Genomic DNA, 25,864 nt, shown 5'->3' with positions numbered 1-25,864 from the left:
AGCATTATAGCTCTTTCTTAACATCTGCCAGTATAATAAGCTAAAAAATAATAATTTATTGTTCTAATTGGCATTTCTTTGATTACTGTGGAAAATGTTTTATATGATCAGCTGATTGCATTTCTTTTGTTTCCTGTCCAATTTTCTACTGCAGTATTTTTCTTTTTATAATTGATTTATAAGAACTCTTTCTTTCTTATAAGAGGGGGGAACAGAGTCTCACTCTGCCACCCAGGCGGGAGTCCAGGGGCGTGATATTGGCTCACTGCAACCTCTGCCTCCCAGGCTCAAAAATCCTCCTGCCTCAGCCTTCTAAGTAGCTGAAACCGCAGATGTGCGCCATGATGCCTGGCTACTATTTGTATTTTTGGTAGAGATGGGGCCTCACCATGCTTCCCAGGATGATCCTGAACTCCTGGACTCAAGCAATCTGCCCACCTTGGTTTCCCAAAGTGCTGGGATTACAGGTGTGAGCCACTGTGGCCGGCTAAAAGAACTTTTTACATTTAACAATATAATCCTTTAAGACATAAAATAAATATTTTTAGTTTTTCATTTGTATTTTAACTATTTATGGTATATTCTACAAATGAAAATGTTAAATTTTTATGTAATTAAATTGGTCAAAATTGTCCTTTTAGGCTTCTATGTTTTATATAATGCTTATAAATGCTTCTAGGTTCCAGGATTATGAAAATACAGATTATTATATTCAAAGTACAAGGATATTATATTACTTCTGTATTTTTCAAAGAGCTGTACCAATTACAGATAACCCCATTTAATTTTAGACAGTATTTCTAAATTGTCTTTATTCAGCAAATAATAAATGATACAAATCAGAGTAAGTTTCTAAATGGCTTATCATGTTTAGTATGTAAATGCCAGTGAGGCAAACAGACAGTTCTATCACAGAATCTGTTTGATAAACAGAACAAAGAAGTTTCCATACATTTGAAAATATAAAGATATAGAATATCAAAGGAGGTAACTTGAAAGAAAAACAGATCCAGTTCCTTAATTCCATCAAAATGTTGTCCACATAAAGAATCAATTGATTTAAATAATAAAAGAAACAGATCACCAATTAACTATATAATTTATTTCCTACATTGTAGCTTCTCAAAAATCAATTCCCATCATTCCTTTCCATAAAACTTGATCTTAAAATTACTAAAATAAAAATGAATTTAATCTGTTAGTATATATGTACTTACAACAAGTTTGTATAGGTAACTAATATTTATAAATAAATACTAAAACTTCACCAGAAAGTGCAGCAAACATGAGAGCTGTGTATCCATGTTCATGTTGATGACAATTTACGTCGGCTCCATGTCGCAGTAGTAATTTGCACATATCGAGTTTTCCTTTATATGCTGCATGCATTAGAGGAGTCATTCCATTCTTTAACAGAAAGGGAAAAAAGTATTAATGTTACTGTTTTATCTTTTCTGTACCTATGAACAACTTCTGCAATTAGAAACATAAAATGAGGGGCCAGGCATGGTGGCTCACGCCTGTAATCCCAGCACTTTGGGAGGCCGAGGCAGGCAGTTCACGAGGTCAGGAGTTTGAGACCAGCCTGGTGAAACATAAAATGAATATAAATTAATTAAGATGGTTTTTATAATATTTATTTTTATATTTACTGCCACACTTGGATCTTCATTAAACTTCTGAAGAAAAGAGATGGTTTTATTACTGGAGTTTTTTTCTAGAGATTAGCAAAAAGATTCAGAGAAGACTTGCTCAACCACACATGACTAATAATGGTGGGGGAAGGGATTGAAACCCAAATTTTCTAAACATACTTACCTTCTCAGAAAGCAAATGAAGAAACAGATACACACATATTTTTTTAAAAGAAGAAAAATATCAAGCAATGCCTCTCAAGGGGAAGGTTGAAAAAACTACAGTATATGTATAACATGGAATATTATGAAGGTAGATTAAATGAATGACTTCACCTCTATCTACTGAACTGGAAAATTTTTCTTTTTTTTTTTTTTTTTTTTTTTTTAAGAAACAGGGTTTCACCATGTTGGTCAGGCCGGTCTCGAACTCCTGACCTCAGATGATCCACCTGCCTTGGCCTCCCAAAGTGCTGGGATTACAGGCATGAGCCACCACGCCCAGCCTTGAACTGGAAAATTTTTCACAAATTATTGTCAATAAGACAAGGTACAGGAAATGCACAGTATAGTAGTATTATTTTTTAAAACCAGATTCCCCAAATCACACATATATTTTGATCATACATATGATTTGATTATATGTGATTGTATAAATAGGGAGAAATGGCTGCTAGTATTTACCCTAGGCTACATCGTTTAGTCAAATCACACATATATTTTGATGATACATATGATTTGATTGCATGTGATTGTATATATATTGCGAAATGGTTGGTAGTATTTAGGCTACACTGTTTGGTCTCCATACGCTTTGTGCATATCCAATGAAACATCCAACTTTTTATGTCCAAGGTGCTACTATTATTTGGTAGATAAGTGGATGAGCTGTTCCCGTGAGTAAATTTTCTCAGTAATAAGCTAAACACTGTAAGTGCCAAAATATCAGTTGTTTTGGATGAAAACCTCTGTAAAACATATAATCTGTTACCTTAGTGAAGCTTAGAATGCTAACATAATGTGAATTATTCTTCATGCTTCCAGATTATTACTACAAACACAAGTCATCATCTTGTTAACACAGTATGCACTACGCTCAGAGGATTGTGGAGACAGGGATGATAGAGAGGCTGGGATCCTTAAGTTGGCTGCACAAGAGGCAACTCCGGGGAAGCTATGGGCATTTCTTGAGAGTAAGAATGGAAAAACGATTAGCAGATGATAACTTTTAACACTCCCTTAGCTGGGTGTTTCTATAGGGATGGAATATTATTATGTTGGAAGTGGGTGGGTGAGTGTGGGCCAATCTCATTGTATAGAGCCAGCCAATGGAGTGCTTTAAGGGAATAGGAATGGACTGCATGGCCTCTAGCTTTTAAATGAGGCAAAACCATATTGCAAGCATGACTAGGGTGATAGCTCCTAACGGATGATATAACTGTCCATAAGCTAGTGTCTAGCCTGACAGGTGGCAGGGAAAGGACACGGTACCATCAGAAAGGCCACCACAAAGAAGGAAACAGCTGTTTCTGTTACAGATTTTAGGATCCAGACTTCACTATCGAGTTAGTTTTTTTCTGTTTATCCAGAATAGGCGGGCAGTCAATCACCCAGCAATCCAATCCTACAATAGGTTCTCTAGCTCTGAGAATGAATAATCTCCAGACTACAGAAGGGTTCTGAAGTTTTTTTTAAAAGATCAAAACAAAATAAAACAAAACACAAACCTTTCAACAGAATGTGATAATCTGCTTAAGAGCAAAAGAGATACATAAAGCTTTAGAGTCTCACATTGCCAACTATCCTTAATTTTTCCTGTGTCTGTTTTCACTATCATTCGTGTTAATCACTTCTGCCCATTTACCTGTCATCATGTCTCCTACTACTCCCTTTCCTCTCATTTAAAAAAAATTTTCCTGTCTCTTTTCTCTTTCTTACTTGTTCTTTTTTGTTTACCAGCTGTCACCTTAGCAGAAATTGGTTTTTAGAGCAAACCAACGTGAGAGTTTCTTTCCAAAAAGGTAAATATTGGCCGGGCGTGGTGCCTCACACCTGTAATCCCAGCACTTTGAGAGGCCAAGGCAGGCAGATTACTTGAAGTCAGGAGTTTGAGTCCAGCCTGGCCAGCATGGTGGAACTCCGTCTCTATTAAAAATACAAAAATTAGCCAGGCATGGTGGCAGGCACCTATAGTCCCAGCTACTTGGGAGGCTGAGGCAGGAGAATCACTTCACTTGAACCCAGGAGGCGGAGTTTGCAGTGAGCTGAGATCGCACCACTGCACTCTAGCCTGGGCAACAGAGCAAGACTATGTCTCAAAAACAAATAAATAAATAAATAACAAAAAGTAAATATCTATCCCAATCATATCATCCGCTGTGCCATCTCTGAACATCCTCTTTTTGTCATGTTTATAATGCAGGTATATGATTTTCCCATATCAAATTTCAGTGCTATGGTAGATGGGATGGTCGTGGGTATTAGAAACCAAACTAGTGGTAAGTAACTAATTTACACTCATTTTTCAAAGAGGGTATCACATGTACTTTCCTATCTTAGTACAATTTTGTGTTATAAGAATTTAGAACAGTACAAAGGAAATTATAAATTTTGACTGCAATGATTACTACGCATTATCTTGGTTCTAGTACCACATTATTTATAAAAACTTTTCCATGGGCAAAGTAAAAAGAGGTAATATTAATAAATTTTGATGCTCCATAGAGATATAAAGCCACCATGCTATAAATGTTCTATTTATTCTAGTATTTTTATAGTTGAAATATCCAGAAAAGAAAATAATTTGAAACAATACTGCTTATCTACTAGAAGTACAAGAAAATATTCCCATGTTCAAAATACATGATGCAAGTTAATTTTAAATGTTATATTACAGTTGTAAAGATGAAATAACTTAGTATCAGACAGAACAGTAAAATAATAAATGTCCATCTCTACTCAAACTAGAAAGGCAGTGATAAGATTTCATAAAATGTTACACTGTGATTCATTAATTCTAAGATGCATGTCATTTTTATATTTAAAATCTCCAGAATTGAGTTTCACTTTACTCAAGTCTCACAAATCACCATCAGTTTCCACTCCCCTCATTTAAATAATATCTAGATGAAATTTTAAATCTATGGCATCTTAGATTCAATAATATGTAAGAGTAAAAATCCTCGCATCCTTGTGATTTCCCAAAGATAACCCTGCAGGTAGTCTGCTTACTTAAATTGCATGAAAAACAAGCTTCTACAATTCTTTAGATATAATCACCTTAAAAATAAAGGTCCTCTTCCATAATTGTTAAGTCAAAGAATTCATCAGAATTAGGCTATTATATTGCAATTCTATGTCATTAAATGCAGCATCCATTCATTCAGCAAATATTTAATAAGTGCTTAATATATGTCACGCATTGATCTATACACTGGAGGTAGCAATAAGCAAACTCCATGCCTCCCACAGTCTAAGTCCCTGGAACTTACAGTACAGATGAGTAGGTGGATGGTGATTCACGTGCTAGAGGAAAATAACATTAAGTAAAGGGGAGTAGTGTCAGAGGGAAAGAGAAGACTATTATTTTAAAGAGGACATTCCAGGAAGGCGGCACTTGAACAAAGCCCTGAAAGGAGTTGGGGAGGCAAGGAATGCAATTAACTACAGGAAGAATGCTCCAGGTAAAGGGGATGAACGTGCAGAACTCTGTGCTGTGTTCAAGCTCATCACAGAGGCCACATGTGTCTGTAGCCCACTCACAATCTTCAGGAAAGTGACAGGAAGCTTCTTGTCTTGATACTGGTACTTCTATTTGAACATTAAGTATGATGCTAATGTTTGTGGAAGGTTTCTGCTAATCTATCAAGTTACAGAAGAGTCATTCTATCCTAATTTGTTAGTTTATATCATCAAAGGTTATTACATTTTATAATATACATTTTAGCATCTGTTGAGATGATCCTATTTGTTTCGCTTTCATTCTATAATACAGTGAATTACATTGAAAGATTTTCTGAAACTGAACCATCCTAACATTCTTGGGAAAACCTTACTTGTTTATGATGTCTTATAATCCTTTCAAGAGATGCTGGATCAACTTGCTAACATTTTTTAGAATTTTTGCCTCCGTATTTATAAAGTGAATTGGGTCCATAGTTTTGTGGAACTTCTTACTATTTAGCATGAGCATTATACTAGCCTTATTAAATAAATGAGTTGAGTATCTTCCCATCTTTTTCTAAACTAATGGTATAACTAGCGTAAAATGAGAATTAACTGGTCCTTAAAGTTTGGTAAAGCTTACTCTGGGTTGCAGCTTTCGAAGGTGGTAGGAAAGTTTCAAAATATTTACACACATTTTCCTTGATTATTACAGTTTTTCTACTTCTTATTTATTTATTTATTTTTTTTAATGAGATGGGGTCTTACTCTGTCACCCAGGCTGGAGTGCAATGGCACGATCTTGGGTTCAAGCGATTTTCCTGCCTCAGCCTCCTGAGTAGCTGGGACTAAAGGTGCCCACCACCACATTCAGCTAATTTTTGTATTTTTAGTAGAGATGGGGTTTCACCATGTTGTCCAGGCTGGTCCTGAACTCCTGACCTCAGGTGATCCGCCAGCCTCGGCCTCCGAAAGTGCTGCCAATCACTTGAAGTCAGCACACCCACACCAGAATTTTTACTTCTATATGAGATTAATATGTCCATTTTAATTTTTCGACAAAGATCATATGGGTTTTGAAATTTGTTGGCATAATACAAAAGCTATGACAATCTTCTTTATAATTGTATTTATGTTTTTCTTTCTCCCTCCTTCCCTCCTTCCCTTTCTCTTTTCCTTTCTTCCTCCTTACTGTTTATACATGTTGTTTTCTTGCTTGTACTTCTCAAGTTGTATTTATATTTTGGTTTTAATTTGATAATTTTTACTGTTTTTTTCTTTCCTAACAGTTTTATTGAAATACAATTTACATGCCATACAATTTACCCACTTAATTTGTACAAATAAATGGGTTTAATATATTCACAGTTATGCAGCCATCACGACAATCAATTTTTGAACATTTTCATCATCCCAAAAGAAACTCCATACTCACTAGCAGTCATTCTCCCTACTCCCTTACCCAGCCTTAGTCATCCATTAATTTACCTTCTGTCCCTATGAATTCTCCTATTTTTGATATTTTGTATAAATGGAATCCTAAAATACGCAGTCTTTTGTGACTGATTTCTTTCACTTAGCATTAACGTTTTCAAAGTTTGCACATATTGTAGCAGGTATCAGTGTTTCTTTCATCTTGAATAATACCCATTGTAGGATTACACTAAATTTTGTCGAACTATTCATCAGTTGAACATTTGAGTTGTTTCTACCTTTGGCTATTATGAATAATGCTGTCATAAACATGCGTTTGCATATGCAAAATTTTGTGTGGATACATACTTTCATTTCTCTTAAGTATATATCTAGGATTTCTGGGTCATATGGTAACTCCACGTTTAATTAATTATGTGAAGAACTGTGAGACTATTTTCCAAAGTGGCTACACAATTTACATTCCCACCAGCCATGTATGAGGGCTCCAATTTCTTTACCTAATACACCTGCTATACCACCTTTTTGATTATAACTATCCTGGTGGATATGAAGTGGTATTTCACTGTGTTTTTTATTTGCATTTCCCTGATTGTTAAAGATGTTCGGCCTTTTTTTATTATGTATTGATCATTTGTGTATCCTCTCTGGAGCAATGTCTATCCAGATCCTTGGCTCATTTTTAATTGAGTTATAAATTTTTTATTACTGAGTTATAGGAGTTCTTAATATTTTCTAGTTACAAGTCCCTTATCAGATATAATTTATAAAATTGTTCTCCCATTCGGTAGATTGTCTTCACTTTCTTGGTGGTATGCTTTGAAACACAAAAGTTTTTAATTTTCATGATTTCCAGTTTATCTATTTTCATATTGTTGCTTATGTTAATCTTTTAAATTTTTTTATTTGTTTTATTTTTATAAATCATTTCTTTTTAGCATACTTACCCTTTTAATAATTTCATGAATTGAAGGCTCAGAACAACACAAAGATTAAAAGTAGAATAATAAACACTACAAAATTTCTTTTGAGTATCACTTTGGTCACCAAACAAAGCTTTTGATAAATGTTGTATTTTCAGTAGGCAATTTTTATTTCTATATCTTCGTTAACATGAGCATTATTTAGAGTCAAAAAAACAAATTCCAAGATGTGTGTTTCATTATCTGGATTATATTTTTGTTTCTTTTCAAATGTATTATACTACATTTAGCAAAGCTGTGTGAAATCAGCTACAATTTCCTTTACAAAATAGTATAATACATGGACTCATTTTTATCAATGTTATGTGTAAAAAAGAAGATACACTAATTTTTTTCTGCTAATATACAGTCCATTTACTGTTAATTGGGTTATCCAAATTTTCTGTTCTGAGTTACTTTTTTTTCTACTTAATCTGTTAGTTTCTAAAAGGGCTATTATGGTCTCACAGATTTCTCCTTTGAGCACTATCATTTTTTTCTTAATGAACCTCATTGCTTATAGCTAAGTTTATAAGAAAAGGCTTAAGACTATTATGTTTTTGGTGGACTATTAATTTAATATATAAGAGAGAAGATTCATGTAATTATATGTTGCTTTAAACTTTATTTTGTCTGATATTAATTTTGCTACCCACTTGGGGGTGAAGAGTTAACAGAACCCCTTTCCCTTTTGCATGAGAAACTGAAGTTCAAGTAACTTTTTAGCACTAGACTATGCTATCTAATATAGTAGCCACTAGCCACATATGGCTATTTAAATTTTAACTTCTAATTAATTAAAATTAAACAAAATTAGAAACTGGTAATTCCGGCCAAGATATAGTAACAGAAACCAGAGTTATCTTCTTCCTAGAATAACAGAAAAACACAGGAAATATATAAAATAACAATTTGTAAGACACAGTCAGTCAGGCAACAAAACATGTGATTTCTGAGGTATGGAAAGCAACTGAATTGGCTCCTACAATTGCCTAGCTTATCACCTTAACAGGGTTTCTAGGTTACAGTATATGGAGAGGTCATCCAGACTGAGCCTGGCAGACTGCACTGAGGTGATGCAGTTGGGCATCCAGGGTCACCAAGTTGGCTTAAGTTCCCAGGAAGAGTATAAGAGAGAAGAGAGCTGCACAGGAAGAGAATTCCAAAGATCTACAGAGGGTTTCTTCAGAGTGTTTGGCTGGAGCACTGATCAACACAAGCATGTGTGGAAACTACCCAAGCCTGGGCAGAGAACTAGCTGACAGCATTAGAAGGAACAGCTTCCAGAGCTCACATGGGGCCAGGAAGAGTGCCTGTTCCCACCAGCCAGGCTTGAAAATCTCAAGCATCTGAGAACATTGCATAGAGGACAAGGAAGTGTCTTAGTTCAGCACCAGGAAAAAATCCTTCACCGAGCATTTCACCAGTACCACCTAACAAAAATTAAAAACTAAAACTAAAATAATCAAACTGCTTTCAAGTTACTTAACTGTGTTCATAAAAAAAAAGCTCAGGAGTACTTATCAAAAGACAAAATCATACAGCACCCAACAAGGCAAAATTTACAATGTCTAACACCCAATAAAAAACAATCCAATACAGAAAGATAAAAACTACAACCCAAAGAGAAGATACATCATTCAAAAGAAATAAAAACACATTCTCATACCAATATTTGTACATTAATGTTCTTTGAAGCTTTATGGTAATAGTCCCCAAACTGGAAACAACCCAAAAACTCTATCAGCAGTTGAATAGATAAAAAGATTATGATATACACAAACAATAAAAAAAATTACTCAGCAAGAAAAAGGAATACTATATCCTACAGCATGGGTGAATCTCTATGCTACGTAAAAGATGCTAGATTTAAAAAAAAAGTACTTATTGTGTGATTTCATTTATATAAACTTTTTGGAAATGCAGACTAACATATTGTGACTAAAAGCAAATTAATGCTTTCTGCAGGAGTGGGTGGGGAAGGGCAGGAAGGAAAGATTACAAAGAGGTATGAAGAAACCTTTGAGGTGATGGATATATTATCTTGATTATGGTGATGGTTTTACAGGTATAGCAATATGTCAAAGTTTCATAAATTTTACATTTTAATTATGTACAGCTTATTGTATATTAATTATATCTCAATAAAAGCTGCTAATAAATGAAAGAAATGAAGGAAAATGAAGAAATATAAATATCCACTTTCTAGTTAAACTTTCCATATTTGAAGAATTTAATGGTCACACATGACCAACGGCTACTGTAATGCTCAGATGTTACCATTATTTCCAAAATGTATTTTAGAAGCAACTATTCTAGGAAATTGAGTTTAGGTTCACTTAACTTTCCCTAGAAGTGAAGTTGCTGGATCAAAGAATATATACTCAGTTAAAATTGACACATATTCCAAAATTTTCTACAGAATAGTACATCGATTTACACTTAACCACTAGCATCTTTTAAATCTTTGGACTTTTAGTCCATTTTTTCCCCATGCTAGACAAGAAATAATATGATTTTGACTTTATTTGTACTTATTTGAATACTAATAAGATTAAACAACTTTTACATACTTATTTGTTTTTATGACCTATTTGCCTACATTTACTTTAGGAATTATTAGTATAACATGAGCATAAGTGCCAGAAAAAAACTTGTATTAACATATTTGATATATTATCTATTCTTACAGGGAGTAAAATCCTTTATTAAACTTCTAAAATTTTACCTCGTCCAAACAGTTGACACGAACATTCTTGCTGGATAATAATGTTCCAGCTTCTTGGACGGTACCTTAAAAAAAACCATGAAAAGTAGGGTTATTTAACATCAAGGAAATAACCTTTAAGAAGTTATCTGTAAAACTAAGACTAGTCAGGGTAGGTTGCTAAGAAATGAAACATCCAATCACATACTATTTATTTTACAAAGTAATTGTCCAGCAGAATAGATTTATAGAAGCCAAAAATAGCTCTTAAAGTATATTAAATTGGCCACATTTTCCTTTTGGCAGCAATACAATGACCACAAAGAATAAGACTTAATACTGAAAAAAATCTTAAAGGGCATCTAATCCAAATCACCATCTGAAGCTTAAATTCCACTCAATGTAATACTTGGAATTCAAAATGCAGTCAGTATTTATATAATCTGTCAGCACCATATCTTGTGAATTGAAGGCATATTTATAATAGAATGCTTGGTTTTGGAAAAACTTAGGTGAAATGTATCTTTAATGCCTAGTACTATATAAAAGTGCTCTATGATCAGTATTCACCACCCTGAAAGTCATTTAATGTAAACCTGAAGGTCACTCCTCTGTAAATTTGGAAATAAGCTGTAATTGGGCCACAATTGTCAGGTTTTTCCAGTCTTCTATGAAGTATAATGACAGAAGCATACTTGCAGGAGAGAATGTTGCTATTATTATTAGTATAAGCCAGCCATACATTCTGCCAAGAAATTTCTGGTTTCACTGGGAAGAGAACAATGAAATTGAATGTGCTCAGGAAAAAAGGCTGAGATAAGCCTCTCTGATAAAAGAACATGAAAGAATAGGTGAATCTCCCAACCAGGTTATTTCCTCTCTTTAAATTTAGACTTGTAGTGTGAGAATCTGCTAAATTCTACTAGCCTTCTAGAGTTAAAGGTGGAATGCAAAATAAAGATTAGCATGCTTCTTTCTCTCTGACCCACTTCTTAAGTAAGTCACCTGAGTTCCCCTCACCAACAGAGGAGAAGAAGAAATGTCTCCTAGAGAGACAGAGAAATAGCTCTGTTGGGAAAATGTCAAGTGAATGATCTACATGTCCCTGGAGTATGATGGCAGCTATTTTTTATAAATAGTTCATTTTTCTGACCGTGTATTCCATCTGTAAGCAGTCAGTATCACTGGCTGAATGGTTATGAGAAGGCAAAGCTTTTGTGTGCAAAAAAAAAAGCATGCAAGCTAGTTCCTTATGCAATCTTATTCATACCACCTGTGGCTTCTCATCAGAGACTTTCTCAAAAATCTTTGTAGAAGAATAAAACCAGAGCAAAAAACCCTGTAACCCAGTTTCACTTGAGGAAGATGCTTCATCCAAATCCTATTCTCAACTGAGAACCAAAGTAATTTTCTATCTTTTTCTATCTGCCCAGGAGATGTTTCTGCAGGAAAGGGAGAATACTATGAGAAGAGGGCAAAGAGCATGTCGAAGCCTGCTACACGTAAACAGTAGAATGGGGATTAAGATCATAAACATTTGGCTCTCATTAGAGAACAAGCTGATAATTCTCTAAGATGTTTGCCCAATGGCCAACAATCTAAGTTAACATATTCTGTAAGGGAATAATATATTTTAAAGATGATGCATGTATAATGGAAAACAAATGGTTTTCTCCTACTAAACTCTCACACAATAGTCTCAGTCCTTCACTTCTGATACCAGATACATGGGGGTCTCCTCCATATACACCAAGCAATTCTCCACTGGACACTAATGGGGTTCCTATAATTTAACTCACTTCTAACACTGTTACCAGAAGTTAGAGTTAGATCTCCTAGGTCAAGGGCTCAGTCCACAAGACTGTCCCCACTTCAGATGCCAATCAAAACCCCCTGTGCTTCTGACTGGCTATAAATCAGGGTTCCCATGATACCCTCCTCAGATTCCATAATTTGCTAGGACAGCTCACAGAACTCAGGGAAACACTGCTTATATTTACCCATCAATTGCAAAAAAATATTACAAAGGAGCAGATGAACAGCCGGATGGACGAGGGGCAAAGAGCAAGGTATGTGGCACGGGACACGGTGTTTCCACACTCTCTCCAGGCACTCTTTCTTCCAAGAACTTCCACGAGTTCAGCAATCTGAAGCTCTCTGCAACCTGTAGTTCAGCAATATGTATGCAAGCCTCATCACATAGGTATGATCTATTATTAAATCAGTCTTCAGCTCCTCTCCCTTTCCTAAAGATGCAGGGGAGGGGTAGAGTTGAAAGTTTGAACTTTCTAATCATGGCTTGGACTTTCTCATAACCAGCCCCCATCCTGAAGCTATCCAACAGTCACCTCATTAGAACAAAAGACATTCCTAACACCCAGGAAATTCCAAGGGATTAGGAATTCTGTGTCAGGAACCAGGGTCAACGACCAAATATTAGAACAAAAGATGCACCTAGCACCCCTATTGCTCAGGAGATTATAAGGGTTTTAGGAGCTCTGCCTTAGGAGCCAGGGGCAGAGACCAAATAGACATTTCTTATTATATTACACAAGTACACACACACAATCACACACACGCCACTCAGCAGGTTAAGGTTAACCTTTTGAAATGCAGGGACCCGAACGAGAAAAAGAATCTGAAACAGACTGGGCTTCTAGAGAATAAAAATAGATTCGGAACATGGATGAGCAAAACATTCCAAGAGGAAAAAGTGTGATGATTTCCAATTTGGTGTTCACAATGTAATGACATTAGTTGGAAATTATAGAAAGTCCAGAATAGCATAGAAACGTGAAACACATGACTCACACAGAAGGATTTTTACTTTATGTCATTCTTACTGTCCATAGTAGACTTAAATAATATTTTACAAGTAAGTTTAAAAGATTAATTGCTTCATTCTGGTAAAGAAATACGTTAAATCTGATTTAAGAAACTGCTGGGGGTGGAAGATAGAGTATTATAAGAAGGAATGTGCAAGGAGCCAACATTTAACTTCACTGGAGATAAGAAACAACACACCTAAACTAATAAAATAATTAGTGATTTATTTCCCTTTAGAGAATTTCTCCAATTGCTCAAAACAAAGAAGAAAATAGAGTACAACCTGCCTCATTAGGGTGGGACTGATCACTTTATCTGGATGAACAAGCATTTTAGGAGAGAAGAAATTATATACATAATATTTTCCCAGCATAGACAACATACTGAGACCCTACCTCTACAAAAAAATTCCTGAAAAATTAGCCAGGTGTGGTGGCATGCACCTGTAGCCCCAGCTACTCAGGAGGTTGAGGTGGGAAGACTGCTTGAGACCAGGAGGTCAAGGCTGTAGTGAGCTATCATCATGCCACTGTACTCCAGCCGGGTCAACAAAATGAGACCCTGTCTCAAAAAGAATGATATTCTTAGTGTTACTGCTCTCTTCTACCACATGACAGCTTTTTCAGGAATACTATAAAGTGGAACAAGGTCTGTAAAACTTGGCCAGGCGGGGTGGCTCATGCCTGTAATCCCAGCACTTTGGGAGGCCAAGGCAGGTGGATTACCTGAGGTCAGGAGTTTAAGACCAGCCTGGCCAACATGGTGAAACCTGTCCCTACTGAAAAAAAATACAAAAATTAGCTGGGTGTAGTGGTGCGTGCTTGTAATCCCAGCTGCTTAGGAGGTTGAAACGGGAGAATTGTTCGAACCCAGGAGGTGGAGATTACAGTAAGCAGAGATTGCACCACTGCACTCCAGCCTGGACAACAGAGCGAGACTGCATCTCAAAAAAATAAGTAAGTAAGTAAGTAAATAAATAAATAAATAGACCCGCAAAACTCTGTTTCCTTATCTATGAAACAAGGACAATAGTATCCATCCCATAGTAAACTGAAGAGTACTGGGGTCTTGTCTTAAGGTGGAGCACATACATATAAGCCTTTATTATATCTTCTTTTTGTTTTATATTCAGAGAAGCACAGTATAATTCATGACATTTCCAGTACCTAGATAGGGAACACAGGTCTCTACCGAAGACAAGCAGATGTAGCCAAAACAAACACAACAGGAGAAACAAACATTCTGTTTTCAGCAATTCATCACACAACAATGAGATTCAAATACATATAGATTTTAATCATTGTTTATTATTATTATTTTAATTTTTTATAGATCTAAGGCTTTGCTCCATAGCCCAGGCCCGAGTGCAGTGGCATGAACATGGCTCACTGCAGCCTTGAATTCCTGGTTCAAGCAATCCTCCTGCCTCAGTCTCCTGAGTAGCTAGGACTATAGGTCCATGCCACTGTACCCAGCTAAATTTTACATTTTTTGTAAAAATGGGGTCTCACTATGTTGAGACCCTGACTGGTCACAAACTCCTGGGTTCAAGTGATCCTCCTGCCTTTGCCTCTCAAAGCACAGAGGGGTCACTCTACAGGCTTGGCCACTGTGCCCAGCTGGATCTACTAATTGGAATCACAAATATGGATATTTTTAAAACTATATAATCAAGTTACGGATTTAGAAATCTATTTGGCTTTGTTGTTATAGTGCTTAGAGTTTACGTAATAAGCAAAATCACCTAAAAATGTTTAAAGTGCCTTAATTTTGAAACAACATATGGATATAAATTTTGATATAATCATAGATATGAAGCTGTAAATATATTTTAAAAGTGGAGACTTCTTTTTATTTTTTATTTATTTTATTTTATTTTGAGACGGAGTATCGCTCTTGTTACCCAGGCTGGAGTGCAATGGCGCAATCTCGGCTTGCCGCAACTTCCGCCTCCAGGGTTCAAGCAATTCTCCTGCCTCAGCCTCCCGAGTAGCTGGGACTACAGGCACGCGCCACCATGCCCAGCTAATTTTTTTGTATTTTCAGTAGAGACAGGGTTTCACCGTATTGACCAAGATGGTCTCGATCTTTTGACCTCGTGATCCACCCACCTTGGCCTCCCAAAGTGCTGGGATTACAGGTGTGAGCCACCTAATTATAACATGTAATTTGAAATAGTGACTTTGTGTGATGTTTCTAAAAGGTCTCCTACTCATACCTATTTTTAGACTTTGTAACAAAATGATCTTAAATTAGTATTACAGAGCACGGTATAACATTGAGAGTATCTAAAAGAGCTATTGTGAAAATCAAGATAACGAAGCCCATATAGGTTGCATAACCTGTCCGGCCATACAACTAATGGTAACCATATATTTTAAGTTAATTTTTTCTTTGAACTCTGTACTATAATTGGTTATAAGCAGACTTGAATGTTTCTCAACCATAAAGTCACTAGAATTATTATTAACTACATAGGACCTTAGAACAGGATCTTACTTCAGTAGTCCCAAATTGGAAACAACAATTGTGCATCAATGTGAGTGGGTGCACAAATAATAGTATATCCTTCCAGTGGAAATGAAAGAAGGAAAATAAGCTACATACTACTGGTACACACAATGCAAATGAACCTCAAAATCATAATGTTGAATGAAAGAAGCCAGGTCCCCTCCTCAAAAAAAGGATACTTATTGTACAATTCTGCTAATACAAAATTCTGGAATAGAATCTAATCAAGAGGCAGAAATCTGTTAGTGGTTGCTTGCAGATCGGGGGAAAGGTAGTGACAGATTACAAAGAGGCATAAGGATTTTTTGGGGGGGGTGATAGAGATGTTCACTACGTTGATCTTAGTGATGGTTTCACAGATGTATGTTCAAATCAAAATTGATCAAAAAAATGTGTGCCTTAATATGTGCAATTTATTGCATCTCAATAAAGTAGGTAAGAAAAACTCTATTGTCCAAACCTGTTTCATAGCTTCTTTTACACAGATATGATTTAAAAAATAGGAAATATATCACTTTCTTGTTACCAACAGTGAGCTCAGGAATTTGAGGTACTAAATAAGTAATAGGAAAATCATCTAGCTCACAGCCTTGAAAAAGGTTTAATTTATTTCACAATAGTGCTTGCTAAGAGATTAATGAAAAAGGTATCAAAGCTTACATCACTCTATAAGTAATACAAGCCAATTAAACACAGTTCAGTGATTTCAATTTTCTCTTACATATTGTTAAATGAATGCTGTCATTAACTATTAAATGGGTATGTTAGAAACAGAATTTCATTTTCATCTGGAACTTCTTGGCATTCTAATAAATAAAAAGTCCCATTTATAGTCTGCTAATTTCTGGAGAGCAGTGGCTGGCAGGTGGGGAATCACTTAAATATTTGCCAAGTTCACTTTAGATTGTTTAAGATGCCAGGCCAGATTTTGCTGAAAAGTTAATGTTAGTTCAAAATACTAGAACTTATTGTCTAGTCTAGAGTTATTCAAAGTTGAAAAATGTATGAAAGAAAAAAAAAAAAAACAAAACCCTCACTTCACCCACTTTTTAAAAAAAAATGCTTGGGAGGCAAAGCTGGGCAGATCACCTGAGGTCAGGAGTTCAAGACCAGCCTGGCCAACATAGTGAAACCTGGTCTCTACTAAAAGTACAAAAATTAACCCGGCATGGTGGCGGGTGCCTATAATCCCAGCTACTCAGGAGGCTGAAGCAGGAGAATCACTTGAACCCACGAGGTGGAGGTTGCAGTAAGCCGAGATCGCGCCTCTGCACTCCGGCCTGGGAGACAAGCACGAAACTCTGTCTCAAAAAAAAAAAAAAAAAGAAAGAAAAGAAAAAAAGGCTATTTTTGGCAGAAATATAAACTTTGCTTATGATTTTTCTTCAACTATAAAATAAAAATTTATTTTAAATTTAATGCACACAAAACTACAAAATCAGTAACATTTAAAACTGGGTTAACTTGACAGATGCTGTTTTGGTAAACCTAAATGACCTCTCAGAGTGAATACTGTACGGACTGCTATGGTGCTGGTTTCACATTTTGTTTAGTTTGTTTTTAAGTGCAGCCTATTTACTGCCTATAAGCCCTGTGATACCTCTGCTCTGCCACTCACCTATTTGATGCTGTTTCCTAACTCCCCAGTTCCTCAGTTCCCTTGCCTATAAAGTGAAGATCACCATATTTATCTCAAACACAAGCCGTGTTTTAAATGCTTTAAATATACTAACTCCTTTCATCCTTATAACAACGTTTTGAGGTGGGTATTATTCACATGGAGGACTTGAGGCTCAGGAAAAGTCACTTGCCCAAAGGCCACATCACCAGTAAATGAGCTAGAATTTCAAACAAGGCCTGCATGGTTAACCACTATCCCATGCTGTCTCTCATAATGTTATAGCTTAAAACTAATTCCTAGCTCATCAAAATTAAAGGCATTAATATGTGTAAAGTACTTAAAATTATGTGTGGCTGGCGAAAATAGTCAATAAACATTGGCTATGGTTGTTTTTCTCCTATCTCCCATTCTCCCATTAATTTGCTCTTTCACCCAAGCTTGAGTGCAGTGCTCAATCTCGGCTCACTGCAACCTCTGCCTTCTGGGTTCAAGCTATTCTCCAGCCTCAGCCTTCTGAGTAGCTGGGACTACAGGCACGTACCACCACGCCTGGCTATTTTTTTTTTTGTATTTTTAGTAGAGATTGGGTTTCACCGTGTTAGCCAGCATGGTCTTGATCTCCTAACCTCGTGATCCACCCACCTCGGCGTCCCAAAGTGCTGGGATTACAGGCGTGAGCCACCATGCCTGGCCCATTAGTCTTCTTTGTGAGTGCAAGTGATGTCCCACAGACCTTCATTTGACAAGAAGGCATCACATTCTAGGTCCACATCAGTTCTTTTCTCATTGGTGTGGGCCAATTAAAGCAATGAAAGCATCAGTGCACTCATGTAACTTGATGTACCATGTGAGCCCAGAAATATCACAGCACTAACCAGAATAAATGCACATTCATTCAAGTTTATATAATCTTTGAAATAAAAACTGGTAGACACCTGAGAATGTATCCAAGGAATCCCTTCTCCCCTGGCAGAGGCTCAATTTATAAAACTGCTCACTATTTTCCACTTTTAAGAGAACTCATGATGGGCCAGGCCCAGTGGTTCATGCCTGTAATCCCAGCACTTAGGGAAGCTGAGGCAGGGGATCACTTGAGTCCAGGAGTTCAAGACCAGCCCGGGCAACATAGGGAGACCCCCATCTCTACAAAAAAAAAAAAAAAAAAGTTTTAAAGTAGCCAGGCATGGTGGCTTGCACCTGTAGTCCCAGCTACTAAGGAGGTGGAGGCTGCAAAGAGCTGCAACTCCAGCCTGGGTAAAGAATGAGATCCTGTCTCAAACAAACAAAAGAGAGAGGGAGAGAAAAAAAAGACAGGACATGTACTAGCTCTGTCAGGTTTAAAAGAATTTTTGTTTCTGTGGATTGTGAATTGATCATTTGTCTCCTTTGTGCCCAACACAGTACCTGGAACAACAGCGAGAACTTGCATGTTTGCTTAAATGAACGCCGGAGCCATCAAAGGCAGGGAGAAATTACCAAGAGACAGGAAGAACTGAAAGACTGAAATGCCAAACAGGTCAGAGAGAACCATGCAATACAACAATAAAAACTCTAACCCAAATCCCCAAATTCCAGGCAAAGAACACATCATTGATAGATATAACCATGATTGATTTAGAATAGTTGAGATCAGATCCGGTGGGCTCAGCTCATCAGCACCTGTTGAGTTCAAACCTTAATTTTTTCTCCTTGAGTTTCCTTGTCGCTATGAAGAATAAGTCTGCATTATTGTCTAGGATTCCACATTTTGGCCTGGCTATTAAGTAAATAAAATTGAAAACTAGGAAGCCCTATGCTGCAAAGACTGGAACCTCTGCCATTCAAGGGCAGACACGGCTATATTATTATTGCGTTTAAAATCACCACATTAATTATGCCCGCAGTCCCAGGCAACCCCAGCCCTGCACCGTGAGGGTGCAGGAGAAGCATGCAGTCACACTGATGTCACCTGTCAGGTAACGGGACTCAGCAGGGAACTCTTCTGGGACGTCCACTCGGGGGCTGCGGGGAAATATGGCTTCTGGCTCCTCTTTGGGGCTCCCTGCTGGGACTCAGTGAGAGGAAGTGGGGCACGCGTTGGGAGAGTGGACGAGAAAGCGCGGAGGAGCGCGATGAGAAGGTCGCTGCTGTGCAACGTGGGCCGAGGGGTGGGTGTGGACGCCTCGCCAATTTCCTCATCTCTCTAGGGTTCCTGAGGCTATCGGGGCTTATGGAAGCCAGGGAGGCCCTGGATGCGGAAGTCTCAATGCAGCAAATTACAGACCTAGTTCTGTGCCCTTATAAAGAACCCCTCTCCCTAAGGGCGCCCTACACTCCCAAGCGGGGGCGGGGAGCAGCAAAGTATCCAGATCATTCGGCCTGCGGAAGTCTAAAGGGCGCTTTAGACACCAGCCTAAGAACCTGAAACCACCAGACCCACTGTGATCAAAATCCCCGGGGAGCAGTGAAGAAGGCACACACTGGGGCCCACGCTCCGAGACGCTCGCATTAATCTAAGGTGGGGCGTGGAAATCCGTACGTTTCCGAAAGCGGATTTAGAGGCCGAGCCTCTGTAACTACCTCTCTTATCCCAGGACTGCTTCTACCTCCCCTCTCCGACCCGCAACCCGTCCCAGACCAAAGGGAGAAACGCTCTTTCCCGGTTCCAGGCTGACAACCTTGCAGAACCGCAGCCAAAGGCCACCCAGGCCAGGGGCGCCCCCCGGGCTCCGCCACGCCCCCCGACCAGGCCGGCAGCGTCCGCGTCGCAGCCCAGCACCCATTACCTTTCCCAATGACTTCCAGCAGCTCCTTCTCCTCCTGGGTCAGCTCGCCTTTCTTTATGTGAACCATTGGTCCCGCCAGCTTGAAGGTTATTCTGTGTCTTAGGAAGTATTTAAAAAGAAACGATGCGTCTGTATTGGGAACGCCAGCCGCAAAGAGGCAAGTTGAGACCAAGACACTGAGTAGCCAGCCGCGGAAGCGCTCCGCTTCTCTCCTCCCTCCAGCGGGCTGGCGGACAGCGGGCGAGCTCGGGCGAGCCGGGCGGGCGGTCTCTGCAGGCCTCGCGGCAGTCACCGCCCGCCGCCTGTCATTGGGCCGGCCGAGGAGGAGGAGTCACAGGAGGCGGCAGCGAGAGACCGCCATTGGAGCAACCTGGAAGGGAAAAGCCAAATGCAGACACCTGGAGGGGGAATTAAATTCTTCCTACACGTTCCGCACCCCTATCCTGTCCGCTTCAAATATTTGGCCACGTATAATATTGAATAATTTCCTATTTAGTGGTTCTGTGTTCAGCGACGGCTTTCTGGGGCGTGCAGAGGCCCCCGGTTGTCGCCATATCCCCACCATGCCCCCGGGAGTGGCGCGGTCCGGGTGGGGGCGGGCTGGGAGGCGGGGGCGGTGCGGGAGGCGGGACTGCGCCGGGTTCCGTGTGTCTATGTCAATGTGTCTGTCCTTCACTCCTCCATTGTCTGCTGCCGCTGCTGCCGCTGCCGTCGCTGCCGCTGCACGAATCGCCGCAGCCCCCAGCCTTGCGCGTCGTCGCTACCTCCTCGGACAGGTGAGAAGCTGCCTAGGTGAGGCACGGGGTGCCGGGAGGGTTGCGAGAGCCGCGACTACCGCCCCTCAGGGGCTTCCACCGGGCCGGAGCTGGCGGGGAGGAAGCGTGTGCTTCCCGGGGCAGCTTCCTGCGTCTCGGAGTAGTGCTCGCTTCACCTCATCATCACCGCGCGCACGGGGTACCAGTGCCCCAGGATGAAGACCTTAGACTCGCCTCGTTTGGCCGCCTCGGGAGACTCTGGGACCGCGGGCCGGCGGGCGGGGGCCAGCCACGCGGTGAGAAGTGGCGGGTGCACATGGTCTCGTGCGTGGCACCGCCAGACGCGGCTCCCGGGCAGGCTGGGGCCGGGGCTCGGGCTAGGGGTGGGGAGGAGAGCGCCCCATTAGGAGCGAGTGAGTGCCTGATGAGAATAGACTTGGGAGAAGATAGTTTTTATGTTGGTGGTTCTCGCCCTCCCCACTACTTGTCATCTCCTTGGCCTCTGTGGAAGCTGTGTAAGAAAACCGGACCTGATGGCCCTATGCTGCCTGTTAAGGATGTTTAGAAACAATTTACACTTGCACTAATACTTCGTTTATGAGAGACAGCCTGGGGGAGGGAGAGGGAAAGGCCTCTTTGCTCTGTTAGAGTTCTCAGTTCCCTTTGTAACTGAGATCTTGAGATTTATGGAAATAGGGAGTGGAGGGTGGGGAGGTTGGAGAGGGCGGAGATTAAATTGGTGTTGCTGCCTATATATAGCCTTAGATTAGCCCCTTAATCCAACCTTCATTCAAGTGTAATATGTAGCCTAGAGCTTCGACTATAGGTAGATGGGGGTAAATACAAGTGTGTATTTAGAAAGAAGACTTGCTTGCTAAAATGTGGGAATCAGTCATTTCACCAGGGTGCACGTTTATATTTACATCATCAATGAAAGTTTCTTTGCAAATTAGTGTTTGTGTTTTACTGCTGTTTCCCTGCAGAGTAGTAGTGATGTTTCTCTCAATATGTGTGTCAAAGAGACGTGTATATGTCAAAGAGAAATATTTGAATAATTGTGTAGGTGTTTTTACTTTTTAAGCATCTCCAGGACCACTGTTTCAGATCATGGTGCTATACAAAAAGTGAAAGACATTTTCCTCTGGCCTTAGGCATTCATTTTGCGTGAAGCTTTCACTAATACATCTAAAATCTCCTGGAATATGTTTATCATTATTTCCTGCCTTTAGCAAAAATCTTTCCTAAACTCCAGCTGTTTTCCCACTCTAAACTGGGGCAGATCTGAGCCAGAACATCTTACATGAAAATGGTTTGAAATTATTCATCTCAGTGTATAACAAAGATACTTTTGTTGGATGGTGCTTTAATAATGATGTGGCTGTTCAAACAAGTAGTAAGGCTTTTCTGAGAGTGACCAATCTTTTGTAATGCTGTTAGTGCCAGAGTTACTTGATTTATAACATAGTATCATGCGGAAGAAACCCACAAACCTAAAAAAAACGCTTGAGTAGTAACCTCCTGGAACATGTGATTTAGCATCTTACCAGCAGATGCGTACACAGAATTGGGTACTTCATTGCTAGTATTTCCATCTCTTGTGCCAAATCTGGGCCATGGTTACTTGAAGGTCACACCTGTTTGTCTCACTGGGGTTGTCAGTTCCTCGAGGATAGCAGCTTACTATCTATTTTCTTGATGCCTTATGACACCTGGTTGGTATTTAGTTCTCTCTGAATACATGGCCAGTGAATTTAGGGACAATAACATTTAAAGAGAATCTAACATCTACCTAGAAATGCAGATAGATCATGTTGAGTTTAAATTTCTAGAAACAGATGCCTAATGGGCACTGTTCATTAGATGGATTGATTACATTAGTAGTTTTGTACAGTGTAAATATTTAATGTAGGAATAAGATAATGAGCATAGTAAAATAGATTCACATCAAAGAAGTTTTATTGGTAGTAAAATAGCTACTTTATATTATTTAGTCTGCTAGATATTCTACTAGATGCTTTGCATAGAATTATTTTAGTGTTATGACAACCCAGGAATTAGCCAGTATTATCTCCATTTCTGCAAATAAGAGGACAAAAATGAAGGGAAATAATTTGCCCACAATCCCATATTAGGAATGTGAGAACCAGAATTGGAATAATGATTTCTGAAATGTTTGAAATGTTGTATGTGTCCTCTCATATCTTTTTCTACCACTAGCACTCTAGACCTATTGCAGTGCATCTTAAATAGCCTGCTTCTCTCCCACCTGTCTCCTTCTAGCTAATTCAGGAAACTACCGGTTCAATAAACATTGAGCACCTGTCATCTTGTGAATGGCTCTCCTCTGGCCACAGAATAGAGGGCTAGATCTGTCCTGGAAGGTTCCAGTCCACCAGTGGTCTCAGGAGGCATTTCCAGTCACCTGGGCCTTCCCATGCACCGGGCTCTAAGGTCACCACTCTGCTTGTTCCCCAACCTGCCGGTAATTTCCACCGCGTTGTTCTTGCTTTTCTTCTCCTGGAATGACTTCCCTTCCCTTTTCCCTGAATCCCCTCTCTAGATCTGATGAACTATTCAACTTTCCAGACACAATTTAAACAAAACCTCTTTTATTGAGCTTTCATGTTCATCTGTCCCTCTCTATCCAGTAAGGGAAATATACATACTAATAAATACATTTATTCATGTCTCTTGGCAAGGGTTATAAGTAAAATCTTTGTATGGAGGATATTGATATGCAACATGGCTGCTGGTATCATTACTGGCAGCCTTTAATTCTCTTCTTATGGATTCCAGCAACCTCTTTTACTGCCCCCACCCCCTTCACCAGCTAAATTGACATTGCTTCTTCATCTGGATCTCCATGAAAATAACTAAAGCAAGCACTTTCTCATCACATTCTATTATAGTTATTATTATTAATCTGTCTGGTCTCTTCTCATTCTAGAATATACATTAACTAGGTTGAAATTATCTTTGTTTCTCAAGATTTAACCCAGTATCTTATACTTAGTGTATGCTCAGTACAAGCTGAGTTGAATTCAGTTTGATCTCTAAGTTATTTTAGGTGGATTTGTTTTCCTACTTGACTAATCCTTCCTGGCAATGTGAGGTGAGGTGGCACTAAACACACACAATCATAACCAGAGGCAAAAAGTCTTTAAATGTTTTGCATCTCAAGCTTCTTGACATTCTGATGAGTGCTATCAACCAAGAAAAATTGTTCCTATGCATATGTTAGAAATTTGGCATGCCATTCCTAGATTTACCCCATTAAAGCCCCTGATCTCCAGCTCTCTACATTAAGACAATGTTGCCTTTTTATTGCATTTTTGAGTATTACATCTTTCAGGGTACTGGTTTTCTTGACTTGTGACTTTTTTCTTGACTGGATATTTGATAATATTAAGAAATTGTAATTTGTTTTTAGGTTTGAAGTCGATTATGGTTATATTTTTTAAAAGATTACTTATCTTTTAGAGATAGGAACTGAATTATTTTAGAACTGGATGATAAGACATCTGAGATTTTGCTTTAATATAATTCTGTGACAGAAAGGAAGAGAGACTGAATGAGAATATAGATGAGATAAAATTGACTATGTTAACAGTTGAAGATGGGTGATGAGTACATTTGCTTGATTATACTGTTCACCCTACTTTTGGATATATTTGAGATTTTTCATAATGAAGTTTTTAAAAAGAAAATTTGGAAGTATTACAGCCTCTAAGGAATATTTTTTTTAACACAACATGAGAAAGTAATATGAATACAAATGTTCTTTTTTCTATACTTGGAGCTTCGCTTATGTGATTATTCATTTAAGTGTTAAAGCAGTTACACCTAAATCTGCAAAGAACTGTCTTGTGAACAATGCATTTCCATAAACATTTCATATCACATTTTAACTTCTCCACAAAACTAAAAGCTTGGTGGCATTACTCAGTGATTGTGAAACAAATTGATGAATATCTTACCAGTAGTTAATCTTCATCTTTTTTGAAAATTGACAAAGTAATTTGCAGAAAATTCTGAAGAAGGGGTACAGATGTATTTAGTTTGAGAAAATCAACTTGTGAATGAAGTAGAGATACTGATTTTCTTTTATGCCTCATAATCCAACTTAGAAGGCATTCCAAAAAAAGGAGTACCAAAACTGTTTTAAGCAATATCAGCACCGTTAGGATAAGTATATTAGTCTAGGAAAATCAGGCGCAGGTCCAGGATAAGGTGTGACTGGTGGGTTCCTACTCAGTGTTTACTTGGCTGAATGCTTACTTGGACACCTACTTTCTGATTTGTGCAATTTTCTACACTTATTTTTTGATGTTTAAATTTTTTTTGTTGTGTTTTAGATATATGAAGTGTCATTTATAACATGTCATCTTAGACTTTGGGATTTTAAAAGAATGCTTAATTAATATGAAATCTACCAATATTAGCGGATCATAAACAAGAATACTTTTCTTTCTTAACTCACTCTGATGTCTGTGTATTGAGGCTGTGGTGCTCTTTAGCAAATATCTTTTGGGCAGCTAGGTGCCAAGTGGAATGATTTGCCCAGTTCTAAATTTGACATGTATTGAGTGAAGAGTGCCAAAAATGTTCAGATACTCATATTTGTAAACTACTTTGAAAATAAAGGTTTAGATAACTCACTGAATGAACTATTCTTTGTTAAATGCCAAAAAGACAATGTTCTCTATATTCTGTCTTGATTTTTAGCAGTAGGGGTTTCCACTGATGTTTTTTAAGTTTATGTCAAAAATGAAAGGAAAAAAGTGTAATGACAATAAGAAAGAATAATACCCCGTTACTATTAGATAGTGTGATCTAATAGTATGGTGCCCTGTATACTGTTAGATAGTATAATTCTTGGCTATCTTTAATTCTTTTAAGTTTGAAAATATTAATATTTTAGTAGAAAAAATAATAAGATGTAGAATTATTTTTGGCATCAGATGTAGAATTACGTTTTTTCTTTTC

The 25,864-nt window shown here is 38.4% G+C and overlaps 2 protein-coding genes across 4 annotated transcripts in view; one reads left to right on the top strand and one right to left on the bottom strand.

The window, feature by feature from the left end:
- Positions 1-20,429, bottom strand: part of ANKMY2 (ankyrin repeat and MYND domain containing 2) — a 50,185-nt gene extending 29,756 nt beyond the window's left edge. Inside the window, exons 1-3 of one of the 2 annotated variants that reach the window (XM_032286722.1) lie at positions 20,124-20,429; positions 10,422-10,486; positions 1,269-1,407 (exon numbers count right to left, since the gene is read on the bottom strand). In XM_032286722.1, coding sequence (XP_032142613.1) covers positions 1,269-1,407; positions 10,422-10,486; positions 20,124-20,190 — 271 coding nt within the window. In that variant the 5' untranslated portion in view covers positions 20,191-20,429. Of the gene's footprint in view, positions 1-1,268; positions 1,408-1,970; positions 1,994-10,421; positions 10,487-20,123 lie in introns of those variants that run through there. The other variant, XM_032286723.1, reaches the window with a different exon arrangement.
- A 320-nt stretch (positions 20,430-20,749) lies between these two features.
- Positions 20,750-25,864, top strand: part of BZW2 (basic leucine zipper and W2 domains 2) — a 63,243-nt gene continuing 58,128 nt past the window's right edge. The window contains exon 1 of one of the 2 annotated variants that reach the window (XM_032286712.1): positions 20,750-20,899. The gene's annotated coding sequence lies outside the window, so the exon portion shown is untranslated. The remainder of the gene's footprint in view (positions 20,900-25,864) is intronic. The other variant, XM_032286711.1, reaches the window with a different exon arrangement.

The sequence above is a fragment of the Sapajus apella genome, unplaced genomic scaffold (assembly GCF_009761245.1).
Source record: "Sapajus apella isolate SASKATOON/1434 unplaced genomic scaffold, GSC_monkey_1.0 scaffold19, whole genome shotgun sequence".
Taxonomy (NCBI): Eukaryota; Metazoa; Chordata; class Mammalia; order Primates; family Cebidae; genus Sapajus; species Sapajus apella.
Note: the sequence above shows the minus strand (reverse complement) of the source record. Positions and strands in the feature narration are given on the sequence as shown.